This window comes from Pelodiscus sinensis, chromosome 7, assembly GCF_052426305.1.
Source record: "Pelodiscus sinensis isolate ZL-2025 chromosome 7, ASM5242630v1, whole genome shotgun sequence".
Taxonomy (NCBI): Eukaryota; Metazoa; Chordata; order Testudines; family Trionychidae; genus Pelodiscus; species Pelodiscus sinensis.
The window spans coordinates 74564327-74587056 of record NC_143058.1 but is presented as its reverse complement, the minus strand read 5'-3'; the positions used below and the strand labels follow the sequence as shown (position 1 = coordinate 74587056).

The following is a 22730-nucleotide window of genomic DNA, read 5'->3' as shown; positions in this document are numbered from 1 at the left end:
ACATCTTCAGTATGTGCTATTGTTATCATTTTGGGTGCTTGCAGGCCAGCAATAGTCTATTTAAAACCATTCAAAGTACTGTATTCCATTCATATACCACCCTGATTAATATAAATGTTGCCATTGGAGAAATGTCAAGCCAAAGACTTGTCTTGCCATGAAGTATATAATATGTGAAATTCTTTTATTATCCTGAGAGCTGATAAAAATGACTTCTGAGATGTTAGAGGTACAGTGCCCCTTCCAACATTCCTTTTCTATCTTTCGATGATAGGTAGTAATGGTTTATATAGAAAATCAGTCATTTTAGTGTGGCACTGTGATGGGGTGTGGTCACAGATTTCCCCTTGGGATTGTTCCACGGTGTCCTGATCATGCCACTCGTGCCCACTTTCTTGCTCTCTGGGGCTCCCCACCAACCTGTCCTGCTGGGCCAGATCCTCTAGCCTTGCCCAGACAAGCTACACTGTTGATATAAGTGCCCTCCCATCAGAGCAGAGCCAACCACTACAGCTCAGGCAGGAAGCTGTTCTAGGGCACAGCACTCAGAAAATCAACCCCCGAAAGGGATTTAATCCCCAAATAAATTCGTCTGGAAATTTCCACTATATGCGCCTGACGACGTGGGTCTTTGCCCACAAAAGCTTATGCTCCAGTACATCTGTTAGTCTATACAGTGCCACAGGACTCGCTATTTAAAAATAGTTATTTTGGGAATTATTATTTAGAAATAAGTTTTTTGAAATTTGCTAGTGTAGACATGCCCCCAGAGTATGCCAGGCTGTTTCAAAAGCCAGCTGAAGACAAAACGGGATTGCTTCCTATTGCTTAAATAGACTTTCCCCCAGGGTGGGAATCCTTTATTTCACATCCCCCCCCCCCCCCCCCCCCCATGGAAAAATACCAGGTTCAAAATGAATTTCAGTGCCAGGTGGTATGGTCACATGTCTTTCTAACACCAACCATTGCTTGGACTTATAGGACAAACAAAGCTGTTTACAAGTCAGAGATTATCACCAAGCCATTAAACATCTGGGGCACAAGTAATGGCTCTCATTAACACATTTACAACAATAAACAGATCATAGAATCCTACGGCTGGACGACCCCTCAAAAGGTCATTGAGTCCAACCCCCTGCCGAAAGCAGGAGTAACCTTAACTAAATCACCCCAGCCAGGGCTTTGTAAAGCTGGGACTTAAAAACCTCTAGGGATGGAGAATCTACTACCGCCCTAAGTAACCCATCCCAGTGCTTCACCACCCTCCTCGTAAAAAAGTTTTTCCTAATATCGAACCTAGACCTCCTCCACTGCTACTTGAGACCATTGCTTCTTATTCTGTCATCTGTCACTACTGTGAACAGCCTTTCTCCATCCTCTTTGGCACTCTCCTTCAGGAAGTTGAAGGCTGCTATCAAATCCCCCCTCGTTCTTCTCTTCTGCAGACTAAACAAGCTCAAATCGCTCAGCCTCGTAGGTCATGTGCTCCAGCCCCCTAATCTTTTTGGTTGCCCTTCTGCTGGATCCTCTCCAGTGCGTCCACATCCTTTCTGTAATGGGGAGCCCAGAATCGGACGCAGTACTCCAGATGTGGCCTCACCAGTGCTGAATAAAGGAGAATAATCACTTCTCTAGGTCAGCTGGCAATGCTCCTCCTAATGTGCCCTAATATGCCTTTTTGGTTACAAGGGCACACTGTTGACTCACTGTTGACTCCTGCTTCTCATTCACTGTAATCCCCAGATTCTTTTCTGCCAAACTGCTACTTAGCCAGTCAGTCCCCAGCCTGTAACAGTGCTTGTTATTCTTTCATCCCAAGTGCAAAGAGTTTTCAAAGATAATGGCCAATAGCTGTGTAGTGACAATTGCAAACTCCTTCAGTAACCTTGGATTCGTTAAATTCAGCTCCATGGATTTTTGCAAGTCGACCTTTTCTAAATAGTTCTTAACCTGTTCTTTCTCCACTAAGGGCTGCCCACCTCCTTCCTATAATGTATTGCCTAGCGCAGTCATGTGGAGTTGACCTTGTCCATGAAGAGAGAGACAAAGAAAGCATTGGGTACTTCAGCTTTTCCCACATCATCTGTCACTATGGGTATGTCTACACTATGGAGTTTTTTTCCAGAAAAATGGCCATTTTTCCAACAAAACTTGAGCAACATCCACACTAAATTTTCTTGCGAAAGAACACAATTTCAAAGAACAGAGGGGTTTTTCCGGCATTGGTAATCCTCATTCTATGAGGAAGAAGCCTTTTTTCCAAAAGAGCTCTTTGGCAAAAAGGCGTGTGTGGACGGAGAAGAAGGAGTTATTTTGGAAGAAGAGGAAAGAAGAAAAAGCACAGATGCCCTGTTGGCCATTCCATCCAGAGCAATCACAGCTTACATGTGAGAGAGTGTCCATTCAGTCTGGATGCTCTCTTTCAAAAAAGCAGATCACTTTTATGATGCACTTTTGCAGTGTGGACACTCTCTCTCTCGTAAGAAGTTTTTTCAGAAGATCTCTTCCAAAAAAAACTTCTTCCGAAAGAAACTTTTAGTCTAGAAATAGCCAAAGTTACCTCCCTCGGGTATGTCTACACTAGCACTCTAGTTCTAACTAGGGAGGCTAATGTAGGCATTCGAAGTTGCAAATGAAGCCCAGGATTTAAATATCCCGGGCTTCATTTGCATCTTCCCGGGCGCCGCCATTTTTAAATGTCCCTTAGTCCGAACTCCGTGCCTGTGGCTATACGCGGCACGGAGTAGGTAATTCGAATTAGGATCTCTAATTCGAGCTAACGGTACACCTCGTTACACGAGGAGTCCAGGGAGATTGAAGTGTTCCTCTTCAGGTTTTTGTATATTGCCGTTCCTAATATCTGATTTGTGTCTATTGGTTCTTTTACTTAGGGACTGTCCAGTTTGGCCGATGTATATAGCAGAGGGGCATTGTTGGCACATGATGGCATATATTACATCATTCTCCTGCTCATCTACTAACGTAATATATGCCATCATGTGCCAACAATGCCCCTCTGCTATATACATCGTCCAAACTGGACAGTCCCTATGTAAAAGAATCAATGGACACAAATCAGATATTAGGAATGGCAACACAATCTCCCTGGACACACAATTGCAGATCTAAAGGTAGCCATCCTTCAGCAAAAAAACTTCAGGACCAGACTTCAAAGAGAAACTGCTGAGCTACAGTTCATCTTCAAGTTTGATGCAATCAACTCAGGATTAAACAAAGACTGTGAATGGCTCGCTAACTACAAAAGCACCTTCTCCTCTCTTGGAATTCACACCTCCAGATCAACTACTAGAAGTGGGCCTCATCCTCCCTGATTGGATCCACCTTGTTATCTCTAGCCTGTTTCTAGCCTGCATATTTATACCTGCCTCTGGAAATTTCCATTACATGCATTTGACGAAGGGGGTCTTTGCCCATCAAAGTTTATGCTCCAATACTTTGGTTAATCTATAAGGTGCCACAGGTCTCCTCGCGGCTTCTACCCCCAAGTCCACTCAAGAACCCACACCACTTCCCTACCTCCCTTCAGAAGGTCCCTTATCCTGTGTTGGCTGTCTAATCACTCCCAGGGTGTGCAGGGCTTGAACTCACCACCCTGTGTGAATGCCCTATCTCCTTAGTCAGTATTGGAACCCATCCCAACCCCCTAGGTTCAGAAGGCCCTTATCCTGCTTTCCTAATGCAGGAGCCAAGTTTAGCTCTGGGGCAACTGGTGTTGGCTGCCCCAGTGTGCTGAGGGAAGTGGGATCCAGCCCACCTCCCTCTGCTCCAGAGGCTGATGCCCCTTAGTCCTCTCTGGAACCCAGTCCACCTTCCTACCTTCAGAGGGTCCCTTATCCTGCTTTCCTAATGCAGTAACCAGGTCCTTCCCAGGGGCAGCCTGTGTTGGCTGTCTGGTCACTAGTAGGAGGGGCGAAGGGAGGCGGGACTCTAATGCACAACCCTGCACTCCCCAGGCTCATGCCCTAGCCCCTAGGCCACTCCAGAACCCAACCCAAACCAACCCACCTCACCTCCCTACCTTTAGAGGGTCCCTTATCCTGCTTTCCTAATGTAGGAGCCTGAGGTCACCGTCAGGGCATTCCCTCCCACACTCTCTACCCCTTAGCCCAAGACCAGAGCCTGGACTCCAAACCCCCACCCTAGCCTGGTGAAAGCGAATGAGATTCAGGGAGGGAGGGGGATGGAGATAACTAGTGGGTTTCCCTACCATCTCCGTACAAATCAGGGATCCTCCTCTGTTGCACCTTCCTCCTCATGTTTCTCCCTGGTACCCCACTTACCTCAGGGCTTAGGTCGCAGTCCCCCAACAAACCTAGTTTAAAGCCCTCCTCACTAGGTTTGCAAGCCTGCCCATGAAGACGCTCTTCCCTATGTTCATTACATGGATCCCATGTCTTCCTAGCAATCCTTCTCCCATGGTCGAAGAAACCAAAGCCCTCTTTCTGACAGATTCACACCTCATATTTCTAACTTCAAATATAATAATGACTCATGCACCAAAATAACATACCCAGATCCAGCAGATTGTAACATTAAAATTGATAGGTTACATTAGGTATTTTGTTCAAAGCATCTTCAAGTTACGCATATTTATATTCAGAAGCCAATTTTAATAAAGCATGGGGGTATCACAGCAGTAATAGTTTATATCTAAAATCAGTCATTTTAGCATGGTAACATTAGATTTCACTGCTGGATACTAGGGGGTTAAAGTTTCAGTATCAGCCCCTGGGAATGAGTTTGGAGTCTGTATTCACAAAAATTGGATGTGCCCGCCCGCCTTAGTGAAAAGGACTCCCCTCCACAAGTGTGAACGTGTCACCATTGCTAACCCTTGAGATTCAGAGGCTGAATTTGAATAAGCACCAAAGCTTCTGATGCTTCTCTGAATCCTGTCCAGTTCTGCAGGGAAATGGAACTGGCTTCGTCATAAGATTTCATGGTATTGCATGTTCCAATTGGACTTAAAATGCCATGATAGCATGTCTTTTAGGGTATGTCTACACCACAGCTAGCCACCAGCTGATTTGGGGTTCTGGCTGCGGGGGCTTTCATTGTTGTATAGATTTCCTGGCTCAGGCTGGAGCCCAAGCTCTGGGACCTTACAATCCCACCGGGTCATAATGCTGGAACTCCACACAGGAGTGAAACTGCCCTACAGCTCAGGCCTTGGGATCTCACACCAGCTGGCCCAGGCCAGCAACTGGCTTTTCTTTGCTGTGTAGACATACTCTCAGCTCCTCAGCACTTTCCCCTGCTGCTCTTGCCCAAAGCTAGGAAGGGCAGATGTGCACAAAAAAGAAAACGTAGTGTGAAAAAATTATCCAAACTTTAAAAACCGTCTGAGAAAAAGAGGTTTTGGATCTGTTCATGTTCAGCTCCACCCAGGCTATGATGCTAAAGCCTGAGGTTTTGCTTATTCTGAGCATTATTTGGAGCTTTTAGCCTTTGATGATTCTATTTGCCCCTGCGGACCCTATGCATTGATTTGGCCTACATGACAATTTAATTTCCAGCTTCAACAGAAACTGCTTTTGACATGCTTAGCGTATTAAAAAAAAACTAGTTTTTTTCCAGCCACTGACAATAGAACTAGTCTTTCCATTGAGTCCTTTATCAGTTCTAGGTCCTGATCCAAAGCCCGTTAGGAAGACTGCAGAAAGATTCCTGTTGACTTCAGCATTGGATTAAGGCCATAGGCTGCCTAGCAATTACAGTTTACTGTCTGCCTCTGTTGATTGAGCCAGGCAGACCTAAGTCACCGCCCTTTCCCCTGCCACCATGATTCACCCCAGTCCTCCGAGGTGTGGTGCACCCACAGCTCCTGCTGCCTCCACTGTGGATATCCTCTTAGGAAGTACATATCAGCTTTCTGATTGCTTGCCCACAGTCAATTACAGAATTTCATTGTTAGGTTCCAGTAGTTCAGCATGGAGATTCTGTCAATAGCAAAACCAAAATAAAATAAAATCGCAAACAAGGCTCCATAGGGTTTGTGCAAAATATCAACAGTCTCAGTCTTTGAAACCCTTAGTAAAGTTGTGTGACCTAGTTCTCAACTCGCATAATAAGAAACTGACAAAATTATCCTAGACTTAAATACTTTCAAAGTTTTACATTTTGATCGTTTTTCTGCTTTTTCTACCCCTGTTTGTTTTTTATAACCAGTTCTTGACACAGTGTGTAATAAAATGCAGTGCTTGGTATAAGCCCCAAACATAAGCCAAGCTGTGCTCAGGTATGATGCCTGGTCTCAGATAATGTGTATGATGTTTATGAACAGGGCCTACATTTAGTGTTACATCTATTTAATCATTCATCACTTGAGATGATTTTAAACCAGTAAACACTGTGGCAGAAAAAGAAGCGCAATTACTATCAAAATATCCATTTTTAAAACGATCTTAAGTATTCTGTTTGGAGGTAGAATATCTGTTTATTCATTTAAGTTCAATTTAGAGCATACAGGCCTTGAAATGTTCCTTTAAGTTTGCACAGCTAGTTACTCTGCAAATTGCCAAGTGTGTATGTACGTGTATTTTTTTATATGGGAAATGTATGTATGCTGGAATGAGCTAATTTAGCCATCGGAATTTTATAACAAATGTATGAATGCTGTGGGTTTCCCTCCTTAGCCCCCTCTAGCAGAAACATAATTTGCAGAAATGAAAACAGTCTTTGGCTAGCTTTAGGCTTTTCTCAAAAATAGAAACACTAGGGTTTGTCTGGCTGGGCTTCTTTCCTCACCACACACCTGGTGTATATCATTTTAAAAAATAAATTATGCCTCATTAAATTACAATTAAGTGAAATCACGATCATTTGTTTTCCTGGAAGGAAGATGTTTTGCATATTGAAAGCCTAATGTTTTGCAGGTGACAAAAAGGCTGAACAGATTATTAAGTATCACTTTATTTTTCATAATGTTACTTGCTGGTTACTTTGTGTGTACTCTGGTAGCTCAGAATTATATTAATGTAAATGTTATTGCTCTCGAGATATTTTACTGTATTTTCTCTTCTGTCACTTTGCGCTCTGTCTGGCATTGTTTACTGATACACTGCATCATATTGTTCTCTTCAGTCTTAGAAGGAAGTGGGATCTTTCCTTCTGAGTTAGTCATTTCTCATTATTTATCTGCTATTCGCATAGCTCATAAGGCTGCCAAATGCATCCATCCTCCTCTTTTGAAAAGTACAGAACCCCAGGATGCATTTGCACGGCCCGATTTCCCGCATACACGAGTGTGAGTGGAAATCAGTTAAAAAAAAAAAAAAGAGAGAGAGAGAGAGAGATCAGCTTTTCAAAGTTGAAGCTGTCTTGGATGATGTGAACTCAGTTACCTCAATTGCTTGTCTGAAAATTACATTTCAAATTTTAAGCATCGACAGAGCCACTTGGACATACAAATACCTGATTTGCATAAGGAGTCAGTGACTGCGCTTGGAAAGAGTTGCTGGTGCACTTTCATGTATGTGTCTGAGCTCCATTTTTACAATTAGACCGTACATTCAGACGTGCAGCGGTTGGCGTGAAACAATGGGAGCTGTCTTAGAGCAGTGGTTTTCAACCAGGGGTCTGAAGCCCCATGGGAGGCTGCAAGCAGGTTTCAGGGGCTCTACCAAACACGCCTGGCATTATATTTGCTTGGAGCCTAGGGAAGAAAGCCCTAGCTCTGTGTCTTGGGGCTGAAGATGAAGCCTAAGCAATTTAGCTTCATAGATCCCTTGTGCTAGTCCTGGCTTTTAATAGGCAGCAAAACACTTGTTGTGGCACAGGTGGGACGTGGAGTTCTTTATAGCAAGTTGCTGTGAGTAAGTGGACTCAGCAAGAAAAAGGTTGAGAACCACTGTCTTGGAGAACACTCCCATTGCTCATAAGTTTCTTTTTCAAATCAGCCAGGCATTGGGGAGAAGAAAGAGGAGCATAAGGGGAAAAAAATCCCCAAATCACACAGTATTTGGAAGTTGAGGTTTTTGTTTTTATTTGTTTCTGGTATATCCCCCAAACAGACAAAGAATCAAGAGTCAGGGAACTTGGACATTTTTGTATTAATTTTTAAAATCCAATTTGGATAGTTTTCCATTGACTTTAAAGGAAAAATGCAGAGACTGGCTATATGTACCTTGGAAAGGCAAAGGACTGAGGTGAAACACCACATCTTAGACCTCTAGGACATCCATCCCCCTTTCAGTTAATCTCCCCCTGGGCTTTTTAGCCTAGAAAACTGGAAAAGCATTTTGAAATGGCCCCAAACTGTACGGTCTCTAATAAATTGTTACAGTGATACCAATTATAAGATACATGATATTGGAAGTGATTTCAATGGGTAATGAAAGCAAGAACTAGAGGGTCTTTGAATTTTTCCATAGGTTAGATCTCATCTCAATAGACTGATTGCTCACAGACCATCCTCCACTTCTCATTGCATGGCCCCAACTTTGTCCCATATGCAATGTAAGGCTTTGCGAAAATAACACTAGGAAAATGTATTTTTAGCTTCTTTTAAGGAAAGACACTGATCAGTCAACTCATTGGGGACCACCAGAGGTCCGTGGACAACAGTTTTTGCCATAACAGATTATGGTTCAAGCATAACTCTTCTGTGTGTGTTCTGGCTGTGTGTGAGCAGATGTAAGCAGACACGGGAGCGTATTTTTCTAGACTGTTGGTTTTGTCAATAAGTGTAGTGAATAAGACCAATAAACACTGGAAAACATTGGCTTTTGGTTACTGGTCAACTGTCTTGGAAATGTCCAACAAGAGTTGGGGACTATTTGATGTGAGCCGAGAAAATAAGCCAAGAGTAAATATTTCAGGTTTTCTAGCTATGTGGCTTCATGACAAGAGCACTGAAGTAAGATTGACTGTAACTGTAATGTGATTTCACTGGGCCATAACTGTAAAGTAACTGTGAGGTATATTTTTGTCAACAGTTACCACACAGTTATATCTGAGGTACTCCAGTTTCCTCCAGTATTCAGTTGGTAAATATTGACCCTTAAATGGTACTGGCTTTAGGTCAGCTTCATTAGCTATGTAGTGGAATTTTCAGGAGCAAAGCTTTATTCTCTAGGCAGTATTTCTGCGTGTAATGCTTCAGTTCAATGGATGCTAGGTGGGCAGGGTTTATGAATTTTGTAGAACAGAGCTGCCTTTTAAATACTTTGAAATCTCCAATCTGAGCCTCTTGACCGGCATGCCCAAAACTGAATTGAACATCTTTTGGCTGTGAGTCTGATGCTTCTCTGCTTCTTGATTGTATGTGAATACATTTAAACCCGCATGTTGAAGGAAGTTACAATAGTATTACCTGGTGGAAGCGAAACACACATCTATAAGCTGGTGTCAGATATAATATGGCCCTTAGAGGACAGCGGGGCATCTTGTATGAACTAATAAATTGCTATTTGTCTTAGGCTCTGATCCTGCAAATCACTTAGGTCTGTGCATAGTGGCATTGACACTTTTGTGTCCCTACATCTTCCTGCTCTCTGCTGTACTGGCTACCTGCTGGCATGAAAGTTTTGTAAATACTGGATGAATGTTATGACGTTTTAAATGATGCAACAAATAAAAGATAAAAGTAACCAGTCCCAGAAGACAGGATCTAAAGCTTTCATAGTTGTGGCATTCTCTCCTATTATAAAAAAATCATCCAGTCTAAAGTGAATGGACTGTAATATCCAAACTCAGCCAAATGCTGGGTTTTTCTAATAAACCTCCTGCGCTGTTTAAATGTCGGAACTAAATTTACCAAACTTGGCAGATTTGTAAAGAGGAACAGGACTGCCAAGTGTTCCCAGCTTCAAACAGGGAGAGGGAGCAATATAACCATCCCTAAAATATTTTCAGAAGGCACCTGGTGGTAATTGCAGTTTTGCTATTCTACCGTCCTATCCCACATCCCTGCGTTCTGATTATTATTACAGAGTTAAACTAGGACAATCCCAAAATAAATCAGCTCTCAGAAGACAAGCACTTTCCCACAAAGCACTGTTCCCTCTTTCCCCTTAAGAACCATTAGGAATCTTATGTAGGTTCTCAGCATTGCAACCCGCATGGTTATACCAAACAAATTAAAAAAAAAAAACAACACATGACTTGGCTTTTTTTTTTAATTTTTTGAACCAGGGATTGCTGTCAGAGATCTTGCGTAAAGAAGAAGACCCTAGGACAGCTTCCCAATCCCTCCTGGTAAACTTGAGAGCAATGCAGAATTTTCTCAACCTGCCTGACACAGAGCGGGATCGTATATATCAGGACGAGAGAGAGAGGAGTATGAACCCCAATGTGAGCATGGTGTCTTCAGCAGCCAGCAGTCCGAGTTCTTCCAGAACCCCCCAGGTAAGGCTCAACCCCTTTAACTGTTTTTCTTTGGCTTGAGGTCCTGCACATACTTCTATGAGATGGGACTTTTCAGTATTTTCCTGTCTGTTCTTCCCTGCACCTTGTATCTTGGAAATTTCTTTTGTAGGGTTTTGGAGTTGCTGTAAAGAGGTATTTATTAGCTGTCAGCAAGGCACTGTAACAGCTTTAGGTATGATCCATGCCATAAATACAAAGAGGAATGCACTTATTTTAGTACATAAAAGACGATATATGTGCTTTGTATACAGATTAATGGCGTGTGTCCACTGTATGGCTATACACGATGGATTATGGAAAGAGACATGTTTCTAACTTACTTCCTGTATTGTTAGTGTCTAGTACACAGGGCAGGGAAGAGAGAGGAGTTGGATCTGGGTTCACACGTGATTTGCAGTGAAAACAGTGTGTGGTTAACAGAATACATGGTTTCCAGTGAATGAGGATCTTATACATTTGCTTGGTAGCGTGCGTCAGTACAGTCCTTATTTTAGAGGTTTTCATTTATAATCATTTACAAGTATTCTCGAGATATGAAGTGGGTGGAGGTGTTGAAACAGACGATCATTGCTTGTCTGATTGACACAGCTTCAGATTTCTGTAAGCTTGTATCACTGCTGTGTTACCACCCACTTTCTTAAATACCCATATAAGTTGCTCATCTGCCACTAGAAGACGAAAACGTGGGCAGACACACTGCAGTGTATTTTCCCCTGCTTCCTGACTGAAAACAATCTCACTAGCATACAGCCTTTTGAAAAGGTGGGAGTGCTTAGAAGGAGATTGTAATTACAGAAAATTACCTTTGTCATCACAATATTTGCATAGCTTTAATTTGAAATTCCTCACTGCAGAGCCAAGGCAGCTCTGTTCTAGCGTTTAAGTGGATTCAAAACTTTACTAGTGAATGGATAGGAATGTGTCACCATCCTGCTTTAGTGACTGTAGTATTTTGAAGTCTGTTAATCATCTGCGTTATAGTTCTGTGTATGTTATCTGCGCTTCTAATCTTATTACTGGGTACTTTTCCTATTTCAGATCTGTAGGCTGGATGCCCCAACTCTTAATCTTGTTATTGACAGTAGTGCAGCACAACCTGATTAGTTATAAAGATGGCTTTTTGCTTCTGTAGAACAACTCAGGTTGCTCGAATTCATCCTGGCATTTTAATATACTTTAAATCTCTGCATTATGTAAAGGCATTTCTAATTGCAGATAATTTTATCTCATAAAATACTCACAAATTTGAAAATGAATTTTGTGTTGCAAACTCAGGTCATTGGCCTACCTATCTGTTATCGATAATGCTTATTATAAATAAGCATTGTTAGAAAATCTGACACCAGAGTTTAAAGAGAGGAGGTGAATGAGGTAATCTCTCTTATTGGGCTCATTTCTGTTAGCGAGAGAGAAGTTTTTGCACTTAGACAGAGCTCTTCTTTAGGTCCAAGGTGAGTGTTAGGCAACCCAAGCTCACTTTACTCTTGTGATTTGAAGGAGGCAGCAGTTTGACTGAATTGTTCTTTTGAGCCACAGCGATACACAAAGTTTTATGTCCTCAGTTCTTGTCTTTTTCCTGTGTGTGCTGGGAGAAGCTCACCGTCCTGAAGAGAGCTGGCACGGTATCTGTGCACCAGTCAATTCCCCTGTCAGCACTCGCACGGCACACAGTAGGCACTGTTGGGAAGGTCCGAGCATCTCTGAAAACAAGGCTGCTGACGAGCCCATAGGCAGCACATTTTGCTTTGTTTCCCATATACATTGTCTTAGCTTAGATGAGGCAGTATCTTCTTGATCAGTGATCAAGTGATTCCTACAAGTACAGTGTAGGACAGTACAGTGATTCCTACAAGTACAGTGTAGGACAGTACAGTGATTCCTACAAGTGCTGTCTCCCAGCAGAGATGAGGGGCTTGGGCATTGCAGAGGTAGCTAGATGGGAGCTACTGTACTGTCCTTCTAGGAATTGCACTACAGTGCTAGAGAAGTTTATTTAATGGCATTTTGAAATATTGTTTCCATGGATACTGGTCTCCTGAGGCAGTAGTTCTGGGAGTGATTTTTCAGTGTGGAGGGTTAAACGAGAGGCTACTATTTATATGGAAGAAGGGCAGAGGGGGGTTAATATAATGGGTATGGGGAGTTACTCTCCCATCTGTATTTCTGCGCTTGTGATGAAATCCCCACAAGGACCATGTCCTTGACACATTCTGGTATTGTTCAGGACCAATGTAAGGATGAGAGTCCCAAATTAACTCAACAAAAGGATCTAAGTGCTTTGAAAACAAATTTTGAGAGTTTAAAAGGTTGCTACATACATTTGGCCAACTCTCTCTACTCTGTTTTAAAGAGTAAAGGATGAAGCAGCAACTGACAGGACTTGAGAGCTCTTCCGTTATTGCTGTACAATTTCCCTCTTCTTTTGCTTATTGTTTGCAGTAAGAAATTCCAATCATGGTCAACTTCATATTATTATCAAGACACTTTTTAGACGTGGATATCATGAGTTAGGAATCTAACCCCTTCAAAACTTAACGTATCATTCAAAGAACTAGTGGGTATCCTTAGATCTTTGACTTCCATGGGCTTCAGAAGGGGCCATTAATTAAAATTTCTTGAAAGGATTTGGGGTGGGAAGAACTAGAGGAAGAAAAGAGGGAGCTTAAAAAGTTCTGATTAGCCTAAGTGCACTTTCTGTTAACATGCGGACAGTTAGGCAGTTCTGTCCATTTAAGAATTCACACTAGAAATGTGCCTGGACACAAACCCCATCAAAAGTACTCCAAACCAATGTTCCCTGTAAGCAATGCACTTTGTGCAGCTATTCAGGAGAGATTCAAATGCCTCCCAGCGTGTATACCTAGTTTTTTTGTTTCTACTGGTGGTGCACATTCACTCATGCCTTGATGTACATAAAAAAAAAAAAATCCACACATGGATGGAAAAGATTAGAGGAAACAGTTCCCTAAACTCTGGAAAATTCCAGATATGAAGGCCTGGGCCACCTGCAAATATTTATAAAGGGCTGAACCAAAAATTAAGAATGGAGCACACATACGCAGAGAATTTTTGGGGAGGATTCGGTCTCTAATGTGCCACTTGGCTCATCTCTTTCCCAAGCTTCAATAGCAGATAGACAATTTGTACATTTGGCATTCATTCTTTCATTAAAGGCTCTTCCTGTCAGGCGCAGGGATTCTAGGGTGAGCTGTTTGAGTTATAAGCGTAGTTTATTTCAGCTCTAATAGCTCTGGTATTTGGTCTCTTGGAAGTGGATGAAATCTGAGGAGCTGACACTGCTGATGCAGATGACTGAGTGTCCCACTGTAAGATCACCAGTGGAAGAGCATGTCATTCTCTGCCTGTTACTCCTCACTTAAGTCTTAGTGCTGCTGAGTAGGTTAAGATAAAAATCTTGCAGCAACCTGGTGGTTTGTATTGGTACAAACCTTTTAGGGTTAGCCCAGTCTGGGGAAGTGCTGGCATCCTCAGTTATTGTCCTTCATTTGTCACAGAAGCTGATGGGAAATCATTCAATTAAAAGGATTGCAGTAGAATACACAAAATTACAATATGAGTTTAGGAGTCTGAGAGCAGCACATCAAAAGCCTGCCAAAGCGTGGCTTTATTAAATGATTTTTTTTTCATTTTTTACTGATTTCCTAGGTGAAATTAGGTGACTGTGTGGCTAGCATAATGATGATAATGATGGGAAACCATACATACTCAAATGACATATGTATAGCTTTAATAAAGAATGAGGGAGACTTGAGGGAGTGCATTAAATTGAGTAATAATTTATTATTTAGAGACCTCTACCCATTTACTCATTTTTTCTGGGAGAATTGACTCTTCCTCCAAGGTATGCCATTTTTAGAACAACAAAAGGGAAAAAAGGCACATTCCCACATACACGCTGCATTTGTAGGCCAGCAGAACAAACTTAGTTGTCTGCCTGCCTTCAGCCTAGAGTCCCAGCCTGCCTACCTATCCCGTCTTTGAGCTGTTCAGTAAACACGCCGGTGGAGGAGGGAAAGGGGGAGGCAGTGTTGACAGGGCCCTGCACGTCCTATAGGAATGCACAGCAATTATTTCCAATCACAATTAACCTGATTAGAATAATGGACAGGAAGTGTCCCTCTGTAGCTAATGCAGTTTGGCATCAGCTGACTGAAATCCTTTGATAATTTCTGCACAGATGGCTGGGCTGAAAGCAGCACTTTTTTAATTATTATTTTCATGGTCTCTTGGTAGGCCAAAACCTCGACACCGACAACAGACCTCCCCATTAAGGTGGACGGCGCCAACGTCAACATCACAGCTGCCATTTATGACGAGATCCAACAGGAGATGAAAAGGGCCAAAGTGTCTCAGGCCCTGTTTGCCAAAGTGGCTGCCAATAAAAGTCAGGTGAGTTCCTTTTTTTTTTTTTTAAAGAGCAAATTCTAGATCTGGGATTAGATACTTCTCGTCCTCCCACAAATAAAAATACATCTGTTCCTACAATAATAATAATCTCTGGGGAACCTGTCGTGTTTTGTCTTTTGCCTCCCAGCTAGTTTTCTTTTCCTTTTAAAGTAGGATGGAAAAGGGATCAGTTCATGATCCCTGGTAGTGGATTTTCTTTTTGTACATATTGGAGCCCTATAACTCAGACACACACTCCTCTCTCCCCATTGTAGCATGTAACCTAAAATTTCTGGTAGTTGAATAAGAACACTCCAAAAATCCTCATCTCAAAGATAAATTCTTTGTTTTCTTAAATGCTTAACTCTGGAAAAATAATAGGAAACTGTAGCCTAGGCAGGTATTTCTGTTTTACATGCACTATATACAGTGTATAGTATGCTATATACACTGTATATAGTATATACAGTGTACTGTGCATTTGAAATCACTCACTGTCAGCCCTTGTCATTGTACAGGGAGGAATGGCAGGGGAAGGAGGAGGGGGAGGGAAGGGCAGAGAAGAGCTAACAGTTCACTTGGACTACCTCTAACCTTGGATGCAAAAATTACCTACTGGGGAACTCAATGGAACATAGGTAAGTATACAATTTATATTTATTTTATTTCAGTTTGAATACAACTGTTTTCTTGCCTGAAGGAAAGGAAAATATATGTTCCTTCAGGAAAGAAAACAGTCGTATTCAAACTGAAGTAAAATAAATCTGATTAAAATGTGAAAAGGCATCTAAATAAGGCATTTGATGCCATTTGAAGAGCCTTACCCTTATATGTATTTATATCCTGGCATAGGCTGATTCCTTTCTCCTTTCTTCATTTTCTCCTTTCCTTCTTAATCATTATTTCCCTTGGTTGTCTTACATGGGTTACAGCTCAAAGCCCCTCCCCCCCCAGCAGGCTCACAACCCCCCAAAACCAACACACACACACACAGGCACAATATGAAATACATAAAAGGAAAGTATCATGGAACCCTTTTAAACTGTTAAATGCATAAAAATCTCATATACCACATGGCAAAATATAATGAGAACTGGAGCTGTTAAACGAATAAAGCTGTTAAAAGCATAATGCCGCTTGGCACAACTACTGTGCATTTAACGGTTTTCCACTGTGTAATAAATGACATATGTGGTAAACGTGCAGTAAATATAAAAACTGCACAATTGATTTTGCAAACATGCCCCTTATTCTTTGATTCATGCACATATCAAAGTTACGCACACAGTTCGCACAGGGCACTGACTGAAAGCCAGTCTTTCTGAGGTTTGGCTTAAAATTGCCTGCAAGCTTCCTGTCATTTTACCCAAAGGATTCTTGAAATAGAGGCACCGAGCCACGCAAAAATAATTTGGGTGGCTCACCAGCATCAGTCAGTGCCGGTGGAAATGCTTATAGTGAGCAGCAACTGAGCCCTCCCCTGGCTGAACTAAACAGCAGCCATTCCCCTGAAATGAAAATAAGCCCATCCCTGCCCACTTTAAAAAAGAAACAAAGAGATGATATGGAGAGTGAAAGCACGAAGCAGAAGGCTGAAAATGGGACTCATGAATGCTCTTGTCCGGCATGAAGGCTGCGTGGAATGTCCCCCATAGCAGCCAGTTCAGAAGGGATTCTGAGCTGCTGTTCGTTTTGTTTCACAATCCTGCCACAGGAGGCAGCATTTCCGACTCCCTGTGATGCTCCAGAATTCGCCATACTGAGAGGTCCTAGTGACACGTTGCTGGAGTGTGGAATTGGCTTATGGGGGCTTTGAGGGGTGGGGACAAACAAGTGATTGTCACTGGAGTCGAATGGTACTGTACCTCCCTCGTTTGCCTGAAGACCCTTTACTGGCTCCAGTAAGATTCCCCAGCTGCTGTGATGTCAGCACCAGCTGCGGAAGGAATGTGAACGCACGTGGGCCTGAATTCAAGGGACTAGGAAGCAAAGGAAAGCAAATGATTGGTTCACTTGTGTGCGACATTCCCTCTCCCTCTCCTCCTCCTTTCTCCCCTCCCCCTAAGTGTGGGACTCTCAGAACTCAATCTTGCAATTAGTTCATTTAAAAACTAGCAGTGGGTTTTTCAGAAGCACGCTGTGTAGCCCAGCTCTGCTCTGATTGACTGACTGTGAGTGTAACCCTTGATTTCCATGGGAATCCTGCCACTCAGAGTGCTTTAGGAACCCCCCTGTATTTGCAGGGGGACTAGCATTTGAAGGAGAGAAGAACGAAAGTGAGCGAGAACAATAAAAGCGAGTCCATTGGACCCTTCTCCAGAGTTCATTCTCTTGCTGTTCTCCCCAGATCAGACTTGCTGTGTAGTATTGCATTAGCTTTCCCTGGAATTTCCTCTCTTCCCCAGGGCTAACCGCTGGGATCTGTTCAGTTCACTGGTAAAGCAGTTGCTCTTGTTCTTTCCGCAGCAGTACCAATGACTGTATGATCTGCACAGTGTTAACTGGCAGTGAATATTAGACAAGGGTGTTGGGTTGCCTTTTACACAGTCAGCAGCCAGGGGAACCCCATATCTTTTGCCTTCTTCCTGGAAGAAAAGTTGATACCCAGTGAAAGCAGCTTCTGTAATTGGGATTATCCACTGGTGAAATGAATTGGCCTCTAATTTAATACCCATCCATCTCTAGTCTGAAATCCCTTTGCAGATTAGTTTTAGCAGCTAGAGGAGTGAAGGTTCTTAGGAGAACACAGATGGTGATGTTTAGAAATCTGAGTAAATGAAAGATGTGGGGCTTCAAAAAGGAAAGGGTGCAACGATAATGTGGTGATAAGTCTTCTTGAAGGGATTTGACCCTTGTGAAGATCTCATTGCTGAGACCATTAATCTCACAATATCTACTTAGCCATCACTTAACGTTCATTATGTGTGTGTATTTTTATCTGAAGTTTGACCCTATGAAGTTTAAATACAGGTGTTTATGGCCTGATTTTTCTGAAGTATGAGAGACCAGAACCAGCTTTCTGTCACGTGTATAAAATGGGAGTAACTTCAGTGAGGGTCTTTGACTTACACCACTACGGCTATGAGGAGAATAAGGCCCAACATTTTTATATGCTTACGCGGTTTTAAAAAATAAATAAATAGAGCATAGGCAAATTCAGTACAAAAAGCGTTGCTAGCAAGGTTAAGATGAAAACCTATCAATGCAAGGAAACTACTACCGACCATGAGGCATTTCTCAGCCTTTCCCAGACCTCAGCCCTCTTTCCTGGACCCTTCTGCCATTTTGCTGGATTTATTTGGGATCCCTTTCCCAGTTACCAATATGGCCAAGACAGCTAGGAGCCCCAGACTGAGAACCCGTGCAATCGGGTAAATCGGGCAGTGTCTACACTGGAGCTGGGGCTGTCATTTCCAGCGTGGGCAGACATACCCGAGGTAGCATGCAAAAATTAGCAGGGTGGCCATCACAGCATCTGAGGATGATTCCATCTGAAACCCTATGTGTGTACTTTGGATAACTAGCCTGCCCCGTTGCCTGTACAGCATGACTAGCGTGCTAGCACGCTAGTTCTGTTGAAGGTAGCATGGATGTGTCTACTTGAGAAGGAAGTTAGGGTATGTCTACACTACAAAGTTAATTCGAACTAACAGCCATTAGTTCAAATTAACTTTAATAGGGGCTACACATACAAACCGCTAGTTTGAATTTAAATCTAACTAGCGGAGCGCTTAATTCGAACTAGGTAAACCTCATTCTACGAGGAGTAACGCCTAGTTCGAATTAAGTAGTTCGAATTAAGGGCTGTATCCTATCAAAGAAAGCTATCAGATTAGTTTGACATGATTTGTTCTTCATAAATCCATGCTGGTTGTTACCTATCACCTTATTTTCTTCCAGGTGTTTGCAGATGAATTCCTTAATTGCTCCATTTTCTTTCCTGGCACAGAAGTTAAACTGACTGGTCTGTAGTTTCCTGGGTTGTTCTTATCTCCCTTTTTATAGCTGGGCATTATATGTGTCCTTTTCCAGTCTTCTGGAATCTCTCCTTAGAGATATGTCTCTACTCAGAGATTCATTTTGTGTGTATGTATGTAGGCAGATATATATTCCCCTTTGTTGTAATTCCAGTAATTCATGGTGGTGCTTATGAATCTATTATTCATATTATTATTATTATTCTTTTACGGAGTCATAGGCTCACATGGCAAATATAAAAAATCAAGTCCCCTGAGTCTTACGTTCTCTTTGGGGCTGGATTTACTAAATCTGTAAGTCGACCTGGAGTGATAACTCAGTGGTTTGAGCATTGGCCTGCTAAATCCAGGGTTGTGAGTTCAATCCTTGAAGGGGCCATCTGGGGTAAATCTGTCAGGGATGGCACTTGGTCTTGCTGTGGGGGCGGGGGACTGGACCCTATGACCTTGCAAGGTCCCTTCCAGCTCTATGAGATAGGTAACTTACTGTAACTTAGATGCTCCTTACCTTCTGCCTCTCAGGGAGGGGGTGCACAGACAGGTGACACTCCCATTGACTGAGTGGGTCTTCACCAGAATCGCTAACTTGACACTGTTGCAGCACTGCTAGTTTAGCCAGAAGTATAGACAAGCTCTTAGATACCAGTGATTTCTCTGCAGTCTGTTTTGGACACTTATATGGTCCCCATTAAAGATTTTAAGGACTAGTCAACTAGTTGACTATCCGATAAGTAGTCCAGATAGTCCAATCGACTAGTCGATTCCCTCCCCCCTTGCTTCCTCTGTCAGATGGAGGCAGCAAAGGCGGGAGGAAGGGGGGTACTTCAAAGCAGCAGCACCAGGTGAAACATGGGTCAGTGGGGGACTCTGAGTCCCCCTCTGCCCCCATGCTCCATGAGGGCACTTCTGCTTTGAAATACACAAGAGCCCCAGGACTCTTGTACATTTCAAAGCTGGCATGCAGCGTGCAGCCTGGAGTCTGCAGGACTTCCCGCTGGCCCCAGGCTGCACACAGAGCTCTGTATTCCTCCTTTGAAATGTACAAGAGCCCCAGCGAGGACTTATGTACATTTCAAAGGAGGAATGCGGAAGTGCCTATTGACTAGTTGTGTAGTTGATGGAAATTGCATTGACTACTCGACTAGTAAATGACTCGATATTTAACGTTTTTAGTTAAATGTGCACCTTACAGACATAATGAATTTATCCTCACAACTGCTCCATAGGATACTGAAATATCCCTATTTTACATCTGGGAAGCTGAGGCATACAGATTAAGTGATTTGCCCAAAATCATCCAAAAAAGTCTGTTGTAAGGGTGGGAACCCAATTCCAGTCCATTGTCTTAACTGCTGATTAGCCTGACTCTCCTATAGGAGATATCTTCAGTGTTATGCCCTTTTGAGTTCTGTGGAGCTCGATGGCCCTTTTATTCAGGAGTACAGTATCAGGAACTGTAAGCAAACTTCATTTCTATTAACAGAGAGATATGTCAGGATATGAAGTTGCTATATAAAGTTCCCTTTTGGAAGAGGGAAAAAAAGATCAGTTTTCGTTAGTAAAGTCAAGGTACAGTAGACTTCCGATAATCCGGCACCTTTGGGACCTAGGTGGTGCCTGATTATCAGATATGCCGGAGTGTTGGGAGGTACTCCAGCGGGGGGCTGTGACGGGTCTGCCGGGACCCGCATTGCGTCTGGGGGTTGGGCGGGGAACGGCGTGGCGAGGGGCGAACCCTCCGCCGTTTTGCAGGAAGGCGGGGAAAGCCCCGTGCAGCCACCGAGAGTTTCGCCCCTCACCACACCGTTCCCTGCCGACCCCGACCCCCCCCCCTTCTGGGCCGGTCGCAGTGCGGGTCCCAGCAGACCCGTCACAGGGGTATAATCCCCTTCCCCTCTTCTCCCCTTTCCTTTCCCTGCCGTGAGCACCCATGGGGCTCACAGCAGCTCCAATTGTCGGGTTGGCCGGAGTACTTCCAGGTTCCAGTTGGTGTCGGACTGTCAGGAGTGCCGGACCACTGGATGCCGGACAATTGGAGTTTTACTGTATAAAATGATTAACCTTGATCTGTAACAAAATGTGCTGTGTATAGCTTTTAAGGTTCAGTTGACCTCCTCATCAAGAATTCATTGAAGCCCACGACAGAACTCTCTATTCTAGTTAGTCTTTTATCCATTTCAGCTTTCTTGATTAGGTTATCTCAACTCATTAGGGGGTTTGTTTATTTTAATAGACACTTATTGGATTCATGGAAAGAGAGTTTGGCGACTAAGGAACAAGAGCTGAATATTATCTGGCTCATTTTGTAATGCGGAAGAGTCCCAGCCAAGTGAAGAGAAGAGAGCTTTCTATGCTTCTGAAAGTTTGGTGGAAGGACATTGTGGGGGTCCCATTTAGAAAGTGATTTTTCCCTGGTTAATAGCGTAACTTAAAAAAATCTTTCAAGACATGCATCAAACGTTGCTTTTTTTGGTCACATATGTTGACATTTTCTGCACCGATGATGTGGGTGAGGAAATGGCCTTTTACATTTATTTTGAGAGGAATCTTGAATCACTCTCACTAAAAACCCTTCATTTGCCTGCTCATGCATTCACAGGAATCCCAGGAAAATGTCAGTGTGGAAAATTCTAATTTAAAAAAAAAATCTGAACCCAAGAAAGCATGGAAGCAGTTGAATCACATGCCTGCAATAAGGCTTTATAAGTACTGAAAGCATGTCAGTATCCTGTGCATGGATCTGCACTGTGTCTGAATAAGTTACGCTGGGGCAGCCGGCTGCCTGCTTACATTGTGGACATCAGTAGATGTACTGCTGTGAATGTAGCCACTAGCTTCAAGGCCAGTGTGTCTAAATGTGGACTTTTATAAGAAAGCTTAGGTGAACTGAATAATACATTGACTACAGGTGGGGTTCTGGCTGCATAGAAGATGGAGATCTTTGTATGCACTCTCCGAAAGCTTTTTTAACCTACTCTTATCTGCTTTGGCCTCTGGCTTCCTTTTTTTTAACCTCCTCTTCCCTCCCCCATGCTATGTTAAGTATTACAAAAGTAAAAGGGTCAAGCTGCTAAAAAGGGATCATTCATAAGTGACATTTGTTTCCCCAACTAACCCATCCCTCAAGAGGTTTCTGAGTGCACCAAGCCTAAATGCTCTAGTGTGGCAAGTGAGCTGCTCCTTTAATAGCATAAAAACACAATGGGAAAGGCTGGCCTCTGGCAGTTTTTGTTTTGTTTTTGCCCTGGGAAATGTATTTGATTAGGAGACAGAGAGAATAAAAATAGGGCATTAATATGATACTGTCTGTTTTATCTAATAATATTCCTGGAAAATTGTCATCCTTTCTGATTGGAACAACAGCAAAAATAGAGGCAAGCTCTTCTCTACAGTTCCTATTAATATGATAAAGTAGGCAGAGCTTTAAATGCAAGTTCAGATTTTGGGATGAAAGTTAAGGAAGTTATTAGCAAAATTCCTTGGTAACCACAAGTACGGGGTGTGCCTGATCATAGACCCAAAAGCACCATAATTAAAGGATGTTTTCCCTCCTCTGATTATTAATGTAAAACGTTGGCCTGTTAATGTGTGTTACTGAAGTTCTTAAAGGGCCTGATTCTGCCATTCTAATTCACCTTTGACTAGTATCAAACTCCCTTGAAATCAATGTCTCTGTCTGCATAGTAGAGTGCTACTCAACATGTGTATGGGTAGCAGCATCAGGAATTCAGGGATGAGAAGTCTGTGTGAAGAGCGTGTAATTTTCCCTCGCCCTTCAGTAGGTTCATTTAAGCTGGCTTCACTGGTAGGCACATGGAAAAGTAGCTCACTTTGGATGAGTGAGGTAAATGAGGACGGTAGAATCTCCGTGTTGGTTTTTCTTGTTTTTTCCCCCTTTCCTAATAAATCAGGCCACAAATGAAAATCAGCATGAAGGGCTGTGTCCCTGGGAATGCC

The 22730-nt window shown here is 42.8% G+C and overlaps 1 protein-coding gene across 2 annotated transcripts in view; it reads left to right on the top strand.

Moving 5' to 3' along the window:
* The window catches only part of SATB2 (SATB homeobox 2), a 172185-nt gene that overhangs the window by 111857 nt on the left and 37598 nt on the right, over nt 1–22730 (top strand). Inside the window, exons 8-9 of one of the 2 annotated variants that reach the window (XM_006117926.5) lie at nt 10156–10368; nt 14644–14799. In XM_006117926.5, coding sequence (XP_006117988.1) covers nt 10156–10368; nt 14644–14799 — 369 coding nt within the window. The remainder of the gene's footprint in view (nt 1–10155; nt 10369–14643; nt 14800–22730) is intronic. The other variant, XM_006117927.5, reaches the window with a different exon arrangement.